At 34.3% G+C, this 13,496-nt stretch overlaps 1 protein-coding gene across 1 annotated transcript in view; it reads right to left on the bottom strand.

Annotated features, from left to right (window-relative positions):
- LOC136810357 (dauer larva development regulatory growth factor daf-7-like) overlaps positions 1 to 13,496 on the bottom strand; it is a 31,576-nt gene that overhangs the window by 4,243 nt on the left and 13,837 nt on the right. The window contains exon 3 of the mRNA XM_067066910.1: positions 8,367 to 9,417. Within this exon, the coding sequence (XP_066923011.1) occupies positions 8,367 to 8,679 (313 nt within the window). The 5' untranslated portion in view covers positions 8,680 to 9,417. The remainder of the gene's footprint in view (positions 1 to 8,366; positions 9,418 to 13,496) is intronic.

Here is a 13,496-nt window from a genome sequence, read left to right as displayed (position 1 = left end):
AAAAAAAATGGATATGGGTCAGCGAAAATCTAATACAAAGAGGTCCGAGAAATAGTATGTGGTTAGAACATACTTAAAGTCACCTCCATAATTTAGTTTCATTGTAAAGTCTTGAGTTTTAAAAAAGTAAAAGGAAGTTAAAACCATTTCCAGGCTAGTATTGGGTTTTTCAAAGAAACAACGTAGAGATAATTTCCTGTCTATAGTTGACGCACAGCAAAAAACCTGAAACCATGAAACCACTTAACCTTTTCAAAGCACAGTATTTCCCCTCATAAAATTCTCACAGTAAAACCACTTAAAATCAAAATAAAATCAACCAAGAAATTCAAATGATATAGAAAATTCATTTTTCAAAATTTTCCTGGTATGTTAAAATCCGTGTTCAACTTGACAAAAAAAATAAATTTGAAATGTCAAAACCCTTGAAAACACCTTGAGAATTAAATTTAATTTGAGATATATAAGAATTGGTTAAAATGCTCAATAAGTAAATATTCGTGACAACACACCCTCACAATTTTTGCGGGTGATGTCATCAGTGGAATTTAACCCTACAAAAGTTTATTCCATCTCAAGTGATTCCCTGACATTGAGCAACTTTGACAGAATTGAACGCTCTCAGATGCCAAGAAAAATTCAAAGTGAGGTTTTAAAACTCACACAATGCTTCAAAACGAAAACAGAACTTAAAATTCCAACAACTTTTCTTTCAAGTGGAACACAGGCTTTGTTTCCGAGGTAACGCAATAAACACACAGTCAATCAAAGGGAAGAAAGACCCTGGGGCATAAAGTAGCACATGATCTTTGATTTTGACTTTAGGACATTGAAAAAAATTTAAAAGTCAAAGGCTAAAGAAAGAACACAGAATGATGAGAATTCATCCACATTGTTGAGAAATCATTGGAGGAATAGTTAATCATTCACTCCTACACGATTCTCTTTATAAGAACATCCAAAAATTTTGTTGTTCTTAACTTTTTGAGTTTTAAGCCTAAAAATGTTCTTAACATGTTCTTATTTTGACCATTTTGTGAATATTTTTGACCATTTTTCTAAGAAATAGGGTGTTTTAGAGTCCAAAAAGCCTAAAAATGTTCTTAACTTACTTTTAACATTTTGGCTATCAAAGCCTTATGTTCTTATATAGTTTGTTCTTATAAAAAATACGTGTACCTCCTTTTACTCGCTTCTTTTATCACCATGTTCACTTCGAGATTACAAACAGATTAAAAGGAGTTCAAGGAGGAGAAGTTCAACCCCTCATCAACAAAAGAGAAAAGATAAGCATAGATTTCACTGGAGGGTTTTGTATACAAAAAGAGGAGAAAATGCAATTTGTATACTATGCAAGGTTTCTACTACTAACGCTACCAAATATGAATATTCTCGAAGCAGCGCAAAATGCAATTTGTATACTATGCAAGGTTTCTACTACTAACGCTACCAAATATGAATATTCTCGAAGCAGCGCATAGGTCCTGTCATGGTTTTGAAGGAGACTGAAAAAGTTTTAGAACGAATACACGGGCTAGGTAACAAGGCAAAGCACGAGGTTCTCGCAAAAAGACTCTACTGGCTGCTCGAAAAGAATTTGGGGCTCTTCAAACATTCACAGGAAAGCTCCTTAAAATATTTTCTAGTGCCCTCCTTAAAAAGACATTCACAAAACATGTTTTTTGACAGCTTTTTTGACAAGGTTATGTTTTAAGAAGGTGGGCTTCACAATGTCAAATGACTAGATCAAGATAAGAAATATCGCAAGCTAAAACTCCCCAAACGAATTCGATGAAATAAATTCTTTTTGACAGGAAATTAACCATTTTACCAGGGATGGAATACAAAGTTGATTTCAACTCCAGCGTTGACCATTTACGTCATAAGGCGTTGACTTGCAGCTAAAACTTTGTTATGGTATGATAATCAACAACAAAATGAAAAACTCTACACATTACTTTACTCCTACACACAGACCAAGCAAGTTCTACCGCAGTAATAATCTGCAAAACATTCCTTTGAGCAAAAATATCTACAAAATAGTAGAAATTCATCGAAGTAAAAAAGACAGCAGGAGATCTCAGTGAAGTGGTCTGAGTACACCTCAATTTAAGTTTAGTAAGTTAGGCCATACCTTAATAACATAGCAAATTTTACAAAAAACTGTGCTTGGAGGCAGGCACTAAAACACGCAAAATTTATCGTAAAGAACACTGTACGTCATTCGTGCTGAGCCTTTGAACTGATCACGAAATAAAAAGCAAGTCTAGAGGCTATGTTTGTTGGATTATGACGCCATCATGCCATAGACTTGTCACAGTGGTCGAACGATGGCGAATCTATTTTTAAAAAGATTATGTAGGATGATGTAATAACGTACTTTGTATCGTCATGGTATCCCAGACGGCACACAACGTCAAAACAACGTCCATCTAACGTCCCTAACGTCCAAATAACGTTATTTGAACGTTAAAACAACGTTGTGTGCCAGCTGGGATTATACATTTCTGCACACACAACATTGAAACCGAATTCATCTTTCTACAGTAATTACTAGGAAATTCTTCGCTATCTGACTTGCTTTGAACAGAAAAACACACATCATTCCTAATAGGAAAACGAGAGGGACATCAAGTTAACCTTCATCAAATTTAACCATCATCAAAGACATTGGATAGACCTTTTCATGAATTACGTCACGAACATCACTTGCCTCGTATTCAACCAATTTCCATGGTGATTATGTCTCTTTAAACATTAAATGATTTTTTTAAGAATAGAAAGTAGTTTTAATAAAATCTGCTGGAAGTTAATCACCATGCCAATAATTTCAAAACGAGGCAACTGATGTTCGTGACGTAATTTATGAAAAGATCTATTGATGCCAGTAATAGAAATGTTTATAGAAGTATCAAAACGTGCATGGAAATCATAATACAAGGAAGATGAAAAGTCATGTCTCATTGATAAACAAAGTACAAAGTCCTTTGTCCATTCTGTCCCCTTATGTACCCAGCTGACACACAACGTTGTTTCAACGTTCATCTAACGTTATATGGACGTTGTGAATATTAGAAAAACGTTAAAACGACGTTCTGTCCCCTTATGTAGGGTTATTCAAATACTGTGATGTTAAGCAATATATTCACGGATAATTAAGATCCAATTAAAAGTCATAAAACAGTTTTCCAGACAAAATATTGAGATTTTTCCATTAAGTTCCTTCCTTTTCGTCCAATCGTTAAGCAGTGAAATCATTTGTAGATTGTTTTCTTAATATTCGAAATTTGATAACTTTGATTGATTGATTGATTGATTGATTGATTGATTGATTGATTGATTGATTGATTGATTGATTGATTGATTGATTGATTGATTGATTGATTGATTGCACCTTAGTTTAATATCTTCAAGTACGCACCTATCAAAAGATATACTCAAAAACCCTTAAAAATTTCTGTGAGAGCTTTCTGAAGCACTCTAGCAACAATGGGAGTTTCTCTTCATGTTTTTCTTGGCATGATCAAAAAGCTCTATCCAGTTATCTCAAAGTCCTTGGTCATCTTGAGGGTCAGAACATATTTGTGTGAACAAAAAGGCTTTGTTCATTATGTCACTTTGGTTTTGCTGACCTGTTTGAATGAATGTTAGATACAGTCAACTCTCTCTACTTCGAACCTCTATTATTCTGTAATTCGAACTAAAACATTGGTCCCCTCAGCTGAAAAGTGGTTTTAAATTACTCTCTGTAATTCGAATATTTCTCAAATGTGAAGAAAATTATTGACCCCATGAAGATCGAATGAGAAGGAGTCAACTGTATCATGGAAAGAAGTCTGAAGTTTAGAATCTTATCAATCTTTCTCAATTACAGAATGTATTACCACCTGCTGACCTTCAAGGTAACTCTTCGTTCTGATTCAGAAGAGATTTACCACCTATTAACATTTGACGGGTTCCTTTCTATCAAAATAAAGCCACAGTGTATGTACAATAACAATAATAATGTATCAATCTGCCTGGTTCGTAATATGATTCATTTCAACGAAATAAAAACACTAACCCTGCTGTTAAATCGCTATGAATATCATCAAAAAATGTCTATTTGAGTCTAGCAGCGCTATTTTTACGTATGAAAATTGTTGTCATTTTTCGAAGTCTTTCAGAAATGCCTATGGATAGAGGTCATAAACCAGAGCCATTGAGAAATAGTGAGAGCCATTGCCCTTTGATTTTTTTTATATAGCTGTCCCTTTGCAGTTCAATCTTCGATCAAAGATAAATGACTACATAGTAGGTAGTCTTTCAAAAATGAGGGGATATCGTTATTTTAGTTTGAAGGAATACCGTAGAATGGCTAAACTTTCTCCCACTGCTTTTCCTAGGTATACTGGTGCGTACAAAAGCGTGGAAAATACAGTACTGCCTGAAGAAGAAGTTGCTTTTTTCCTATCCAGGTCATTTTAGCCATCCCACGGTAATAAAACGCCTCAGGAGAAAAACGTAACTATAGTAAAGTATAAATAGAGCCTTAAATAGAGCGGTAAAAAGAGTTACGCAATCTGCCTGTTCGATATTTAAAACCAGTCATTAAAAGTTTTGTAATCTTTTAAAGCTGCTATTGGAATTAATAAGATACTCATTGATCGTATTATGAATTATTACCAACATCAAAACGACCACAACAAATTTAAATCTTTTACAGAAACTATTTTCAGACTGTGGTTAAAGTTATGTCTTATAAATAGAAACACTGAGGGTTATGGGCTACTGCAGAAAGATATTATAGCTGTGTTTAGGTTTTGTTTCAAGCGTGTATAACCAAGTGTGATCGGGTCAGAAGCGTGTCACTTAAAAAGTCTTCGTGAGAATGGAAAAATACGTTGATCAGGCCATCAACACTTTTAAGACCTTGTGCACATTTAGAACTAATTTTTTGGGTAGTGGCTAGATTTTTTCTTACCTATGTAAATTGGGGAATCAGGTGATGTCCTGTCTGAAATTGAAAAAAGATTTGGGGGGGGTTGGAAATGATCAAACTCTCTTCTAAAGTATTCAGTGTAAGAAAGACATTACTTTTCGTGATATATATTTTTGACGTTTTGAAGTGTTCCATAGTGAAGTGTCGTCACATCAAAACTTGAACAATGATGGCCCCTATTTGGAATTCCATGATTATGTGTGAAGTGTCTCTTCATGTTTTCTCCTGTGTGTTTTACTGACCCAAAAAATAACAAAAGTGTACTTTGAATGGTTTTAAAGTGGAGTCTTTTTAACTCAAACCTCAAAACTTGAATGGCTTCTCAGTTAAAAATACCTTATAAACCTTACTCTATATCTTGAATTTCCTTAATTCGAACAAATTTGAATACTCCCCTGCGTGTTCAAGTTATTGAGACTTCGCTGTAGTTACAAAACCCAAACAGAGAGAATTGTACATCAAAGAAAGATAGTATGGAAATATGAAGAACTCGGCCGGGTAAACAATCACCAGCTTTTAAACTTGTAGAATCTTTAAGCAAGAAAATCTATTCGAGAAGACTTTGATACATCCGAAAAATTCTAAATAAGGACTTGTACTACTCAACTTGTAAGCATTTAGCGTAAAAACTAGTACTTAAAATATTTCGCGAAATCATAAAAAAATGTGGAATTTTAATGCAAAATGGTGTATAAAGTGTATGTTCTAATCCACAAAAAAGTGTACACTATAATCTCTTGTCAAACATAACGTTTTTTGAAGGAATTTTAATTTGGAAATTTAGATATCAATTTCTATCGCACAGCAATTTTGAAATTGAAAACCAATCCATCCCATATTTTTATATAAGAGCATAATTTAGTATTGAGGTCAACAGAATCGTGAAGGTTATATCATTTAAGAGATACCGATTTAAACCTTGAAAATCACAAGAAAATGTTCTTAGACTCAAACAAAGAATCAGTTTAGAACTGTATTTGGGTATATTCCACCACTACCTAACTTAAGAATGACGAAATTCTCATAAACAAAATAAGTAAAACCATTTGAAACATTTAAAAACCAAATATAACGTTCCAGGCTTGTTGATTTTACATTTTAAATCCTTTAAGACTCACAAAGATCGACGGAGATTATCAATCCTAAAACAATATTATGTTAAGCCAGCCTCCTCCAGCCCCAAAAATGTAATGTTTGATATTGTTAGGTTAGACTCTTATTTAGACTTTCGACTTTCATTTTTGAAAAATGGGAGTAGAATGGAGGTAGAATGTGTAGCATTTTGCATTCTGAAAAAGAAATCTTAATGACCCAGAGGAGCATCTAGCCCTTCCTGCTGGATATATGCGAAAAAATACAAAACTTATTCAACAAAAGAAATAGAAAAATCAATTTTCCAAATGATGGCTGTTAGTAATCGAAAGCCCGAATTAACTCACAGGGATATCAATTTTATACTTCTAAAGACTGTTCAACTGCCTTAAAATGAAATAGAAAATTACCCAAAAGTCCGAAGTGGTGCTCGAAGAAGAAGAATATATTCAGTGAAAATGTTATAACAGATAGTTGGGTCAAAGATTGAAAATGTAACACGATATTCGCCATAGGTTTGTTACAAAGTTTGTGGTCTAAATTCAACAACAGAAAATAAAATTAAACTCCACCTATATTTATGTTTTTAAAGTTAAAATCACAAACGTTTTACTGAAACTCAATGTTTTTAAGAACAATTTATTCACTCAAGATTGCACTGAGCTAAAGTTTAGGCACTTTTTCATACTGCCATAAAAATATCTGTCTCTGCTCATAGGAAAATCTACTTTTCTTTAAATGTAGATGAAAAGCATCAGAAAGACTATTTTCAAAGGTTATTTATCAAGCGTAAGACTGGAAATTTTTAAGTTTAAAATATTGGTAAATATTGCAAAAGCTAAAGTTCGGGGTCCTCTTTACACCTCTTTCTCATAAAAAAAACATAAGACTGTAAAACTTAGCACAAAAATATTTAACAAATAGCCTCTGTGACCATCATAAAGGTCAGCGCACTAGGTTCAAAACCTTCTTTTGTCAATGGATATCCATATATATGGTTCAAGGGCCAAATTACCCAAAGAAAATTTTTGAAAATATCCTAAAGCTCAGTCTCGTAATATCTTGACACCTACCGAGGCACAGAGACAGGGGTGTTCTAGTTACAGGAAAATCGACTCTTCTCTAGCTGTAGAGATGAAACCAGCAAAAATTGACATATGAAAAGACCTGCGCCTTAACTCAAGAGTTATGTTTATACTCTGGCAACGGTTTTGATTTTCGTAGACAATTTCAATATGATTAGTTTTAGCTTGCCAAATCTTGCAACGCTCTGGACTCGGATGAGCTTTTTGAGGTCTTTCGCTGGTACTATTGCAATTTTGTTATGCTGTTCTCTTAACCTTCTTTGGATTGTTTAAACACATCAGTAATTTTAAATATTAAAATCAGCGTCTTCTTATTTTTCATGAAAAAAGCAGTTGCTTGAAGCTTCATCATAGAAAATCTGGAAAATCAGGTTTCAGATTTGAAAAACGTGATTTTAATTTCCAATTTGTGGTTGGAAAAGTTGAAGCGATTTGCTGTCAGAAAAACAAAAAAATTGAACAATCAAGAGGTCACATTACGAAACTGGGAAAATTGTTGTAATTGACGGCCAAATATTCAAAGTAGCGGGATATGGTTCACTCTGCATACAAAGTTTTCAGGTACTCAGGTAGACTTAAAATTTGTCCATTTTTTAATGGTTTTCAAAGTCAGTTCTTAATGTGCTCTTAAACTTTTTCCATTGACATTTTTTAATGTTCTTAAACACTTTGTTCTTATAAAAAAAAATATGCACGAAAGACTGGAACACACATTACCAGTGTGTAGGTAGTAAAATGTCGCCAAAAAACTTGTAATGGAGGAACAAAACAATTAACAAAGCCCACAGACCGATGTACCCAAACGACCTTTTGACCGTTGCAAACCACTAATTGAAAATTAAAAAATAAAACAGGCAGAATCACATAGAATCACACGTATACAATATGGCACTTTCGTCTATATTGCATTTGCCTAAAGACAGGTCAGATTCAACTACCTCTGGCGATATCACTTAGTGTCAAGCCGGGGAAGGGGAAGACTTTTTTTTTGCCAGTAGTGTGTTGTCTTATTTGTTCGTTAGTGTACTGTGCAATCCATATTATAAAGATAAAAAAAGATTCAACTAAGCCAACAGAACAAAACTTTTCTACAGAAGATTCAGGTCCTGAGAGGTTTCAAAGTTCCCAGCAAGTAAACAACATTGGTTCATACTTTTTAAAGCTGAAAATGTTTTTGAAATGGTAAAGAATTAGAAATGTTTACTCACATGTTTTACTGAGTACGAAGACTTCTTTTTCTTGAAGTTTTTCGTCCATTGAAGTATTCGATCTGTCCATAGTCTGTTCACTACCCAATAGTAAAGGTAAAGGGATATCGTCTCTGGGAATAGGGTCTTTCGGCAGGTCTGTAATTCCCAGTCCTTCTAAAATCTTCTTTTTGATCTTTTGTATTTGTTCTTGTTTTTCTCTTTCATGGTCTCGATCATTTTGGTGATTGTTGATAACACCACAATTGAAAAGTTGGGTAATCGAGAGAAGGATGGTCAAAACAACCAATGAGAAGCTTCCATTGAAATGCATCTTTGTCAGGATTGGTTAAAAGTTGAAATTTTTGCTTCGATAATTATTTCTCAAACTGGTGTGTCTCCTCTGAAGCAATCTTTTTGTAAATTTTGCGAGAGAATATTTTGTGTTCAAGAAATGCTTTCCATTTACAAGTGTCTCTACACTAACATAAACAAATCCAAAAATTTTCCCTTTCTTTCTGACAACAAAAATGACACTCTTTTGAAACTTCAGTGTGTGTGTGAGAGAGGATGATTCAACCAAAACGCGAAAATATTTTGTCGATGAAAAACGTTCAAGACTTTGTAACGAATGTTATGATTACCTACGAAATTTTCCTTAAACAAATAATTGATGTTTCTTGTGTTTCTGTGTGTGTGTTAGAATTTCTGTGAAGTCTGACCAGCCGTCTGTTGTACCGTTCGATGTGTTCTCTGTAATCCTTTTGTATGTCAATCAAGATGCAAGACGTCCGCTAGCCGTCCCAATCCGAAATAACGTGCCAATTATATCAAAAATCAAACAATAAACCTCTGATACAATCTATTGTTGAATCATATAATGAAAAAGAGCGGTAACGATTTCTACGTTTGGTGGATATGATTGTGTGAGATTTCCAAGATGGTGGCAGGAAAAGCGGAGCACGTGAAAGAGGTGTTTGTAGCCGTTGACACGATCCAAATAATGAAGTAACGTCAGAAATGTTCATGGATGCTTTTTATGCGCGTCACCGTCACGCTCCATTGCTTCTATCTTTTGTTCCGTAAAATAAACAATGAAAAGACATTAAATAGAGAGAATAAGGCATTGTTTTTACTTGTCAAAACAAAGTTTATTTGGAATCCTCTTGTCGTTGACGACCACTAGACGGTCATTAGTCGAACATCATCAAAAGCTTTGTTTTGGAAAAGCAGTGAGGGAGAGTCGCGGTTTTATAATTTTGTTGTCATTTATACATTGTTTGGTTGATTCGTCGACAAAAGATGTTTGGTTTTTTGTATAAGATCATTCGTAACTATTAACTTAAAGCTTTCTGGAAGGGTTTGATTAAATTATGACTCGCTTAAATTCTTCATTGAATCAAGCCTCGTAGTTCAGTGGTCAGGTTGCAACGAGAGGATTTCTTAAACCTTATCTGAGGCGGTTATAAGAAACAATAAATGCACATTTTAGTTTGTTTCTTATAAAAACAATAAAATACAGTCATCAATTTTTTTTGCAAAGAGAGAATGATAACGACCTGGAGAACAGTATTTGCAAAAAAAGAGAGATATATTTTTAGAGATTTGGTTGGAGTTTGAATAATGACAATGTGTACGTTTTCTTATAAGAACAAACTATATAAGAACATAAGGCTTCGATGGCCAAAGTGTTAAGAACCAGTTAAAAAAATGTTATAGCTTCATGGGCTCTGAAAACACCCAATTTCTTAGGAAATTGCACAAAAATACTCACAAAATGGCAAAAATAAGAATATTCTAAGAACATTTTTAGGCTTAAAACTCAAAAAAGTTAAGAACATCCGAAGGCTTCAAAAATTTTAGATGTTCTTATAAAAAAACGTGTAATTGTATCAAATAGCACGTCGTTTTAACGTTCATCTAACGCTTTATCTCCGTTATGAATGTTCTTAACTTGTTCTTAATATTTTGGCCATCGAATCCTTGTATTCTTATATAGTTTATTCTTATAATAACGTGTATTTCGTCATTATATTCAACCAGATACCGCGTTTCTTATTGAGATTGAGTAGAAACAGAAAAAGATTGGTTTAAGAAGAACGTATCGGAAACTTTTCAATTAATCAAGTTAAAAAATGGTTATCTCAAAACAAACTCGTCATAAACAGCAATCAAGCAAAAGAAAATAGCTCACAGCAAATAGTTCCGCAACCTTGCCTATCTGGTTGGCTTCAAAACCGCAGCTAACAAGATAAAATTCCATGTGCAATTATACTACACTTCAAAACAAAACAAAACAAACAGAATATTTAATATACAGAAATATCCATCAAGGTAAACCAGACGAAGTCATATAATTGAATTAATAGATTCGATTTAATCAATATGAACACGAACTGTGAAATGATATGTATTAACTTTCTCAAGCTGTGGACAAACTCACCATAAATAAAACAAAGGTGGTATAAAAAAGTCATATTATTATTCGAGCTGCACAACCTACAAGACTGTCTCTCATTGCCAATACCTCTGCAATACGAAAAAGACCATTGCACTTGCACAATCGGTATATTTTTCATGTAGTGGAAGATTACCATAGACGGAAATAGGAGTTCCGCGGAGGAGTGTAATCTTCACCGTTGGTTGAGGAAGATCTCTCTAAAGGACTCTCCTTCTTAGATGAAATATCTGGATGATGAAACAAGGAAAATGAAGAGATAGAACTGCACCGATTAACTGAATAGACACCAGACCCGTTAATCCGGATATCCGGGGGTGATCAGGCCTTATAGACAACCGGAAATTAATGATATTGATTGATGGCTGACATCCTCATTAACTGAGCTCCACTCAAGAACGACCTAATTGAGCTCTCTCCCGTTCTCTTTCTGTACACGCGCGTTTTTTTAAAAGAATAAACTATATAAGAACATAAAGCTTCGATGGCTAAAATGTTAAGAAAAAGTTAAGAACATTTGAAGACTTTGTAAACTCTGAAACACCCGATTTCTTAGTGAAATTGACAAAAATACTCTTAAAATGGTGAAAATAAGAACATATTAAGAACATTTTAGGCTTAAAACTAAAAAAGTATAGAACTTCCCAAGGGTTTTAAAAATTTTGGATGTTCTTATAAAAAAGGGCAAACGTGAATATTATGGAAAGCGAGATTCCAATCCATCTGTTACTTTGTTACTTTCCCAGACGGCACACAACGTCAAAACAACGTCCATCTAACGTCCCTAACGTCCAAATAACGTTATTTGAACGTTAAAACAACGTTGTGTGCCAGCTGGGTTCAGAGAGTTTCAGTATCTGTATCAAAATCAAAGATCTCAAAATCTTTTGTCGATAATTGATAAGTCATACGTCAAACTTTGAACATTTGATTGACAGCTTGCCCCTCCCCTTCATCAATGGGAAACTTACAAAGTTTTGACAAGTTTGAAGGGAATACTTGTACACTTAGCTCGAAAATTGTTTCAAATGACTGGATAACTTGTTTGATGTGTGGATTTCTGGTTGTCAAACTTTGAAACAAGATAAAAAGGTCAATTTCAGACTCTGTCAACATTATCATCGTTTTGTGCGTGTGTTTGTGCACGTTTCCTAATTCCAAAAAAGTTTGTGACAGGCTTTTTAAACTATGAATTGCACAAGTATATCATGAATCCCCCTATTGGTGACAAAATAAACGTAAAACTATCATATATCCACAATTTCTCTAAGAGCTACAAACACAGCAAAAATCGAAATATTCCCTAAACAATCAGCTCAATTTAGAGTTCCCAGTCTCCCTGTGGATAGGAAAAACCTCTACAAGGTTAGGAGAGCCTCTATAACTACCAATACAAGGTTGCTTAGAATCAAGTGGTCCGAAAATGCCACTCTACAAAAGGTCGACAAATTTCTCGAAGTGAGGATTTTTAATTTTGAGAACCTCGTAATTTACAGAGCAGAAAAATGTGAAACTTGTTTTTATGGTAGGAATAATTCAAAAAAATTTTCCGAAACAACCATTTGTCCAAATTCTTTCGTTATCAGTTGTCCAGCAAAATCAGACATATAACTATTAAAAAACATACGACTAAAAAAATCCATACTCGATTGGTGTATAAAAATAAAACTATCAACCACACTCTTATAGGCTGAGGTGTCAGTTCTGAAGGACAAAGGTGGAGTAGCCCGCCCTTCAGGGGCGTGTATTTGAAAAGCTTTAACTTATTTTGACAACCCATACTATTGTTTTTGAACATAACTCAAACCGCTTATAAGAAAAAATGTGATAAAAACCAGATTTGTTGGCCTGAAGAATTATTGGAATGATAGAAATTTTCTTATTTCTATGTCGTGTGTGTTTTCATGGGATGCACGTTACACGAATCATCAAGATATTTTGACGATAAGTGTGTTTTTATCTGGCACCAAATTTTCATCCGACACGCTAAAGCTCTGAAGGTCGGGAAAATTTTCAATCAATTAACCCCAAATTTAGGAAGTGTTATCTGAAAAACAAGGTTGTAAATCCAAATGTAATTCAGAGTCAAATTCTAGGAAAGCTGAGTATAATTAGCCCGAGTAAACAAGGCGTGGCAACTTTAAATTAGCAATTACTTGGGAGGCGTGACACGGGTAATTAAAAAGCTTCATCGGTTCCCCCATGTTTTTAAGATTCATTATCAGGAAAACTAATGAGGTTTAATTATCGAAAATTAGCAGTCACGTGATGTTTACTGACCTTGATCAAGTTAAGCCGAGGAAAACAAGTTCTCCGCTGTGCTGGATCTAAAGGAGGTTCAAATCATTGTGACGGAGAGCACATACTTCCTTATAAGGAAAATGAATGAGTGACAAGTGGACAACTCTCCGCCGTTAGTTTTGACAGGCTTTATTTGTGTCTGGGAAGATTTTAATCCCTATAAAGACTCCTAATTCGAGTATTTTGTTAAGCAATGAAGTAACAGGTCGATTGATTCGTCTCGATATTGGTAAGTGACACAATTCTCCCACTATAACGTCTCGTGTGCTAGATGATCGTCTACACAAGGTCACAAAAAGGGAATAACTTAGGAAATGGGATAAATTTGCAAACCCGGGGTTTAGCTCGGGGCGGAGTAGACGATGGCGGAGGTGTTTACAGTGTTTATAGTG

Source organism: Clytia hemisphaerica, unplaced genomic scaffold, assembly GCF_902728285.1.
Source record: "Clytia hemisphaerica strain Z4C2 unplaced genomic scaffold, Clytia hemisphaerica genome assembly, whole genome shotgun sequence".
In the NCBI taxonomy this organism is placed as follows: Eukaryota; Metazoa; Cnidaria; class Hydrozoa; order Leptothecata; family Clytiidae; genus Clytia; species Clytia hemisphaerica.
Note: the sequence above shows the minus strand (reverse complement) of the source record. Positions and strands in the feature narration are given on the sequence as shown.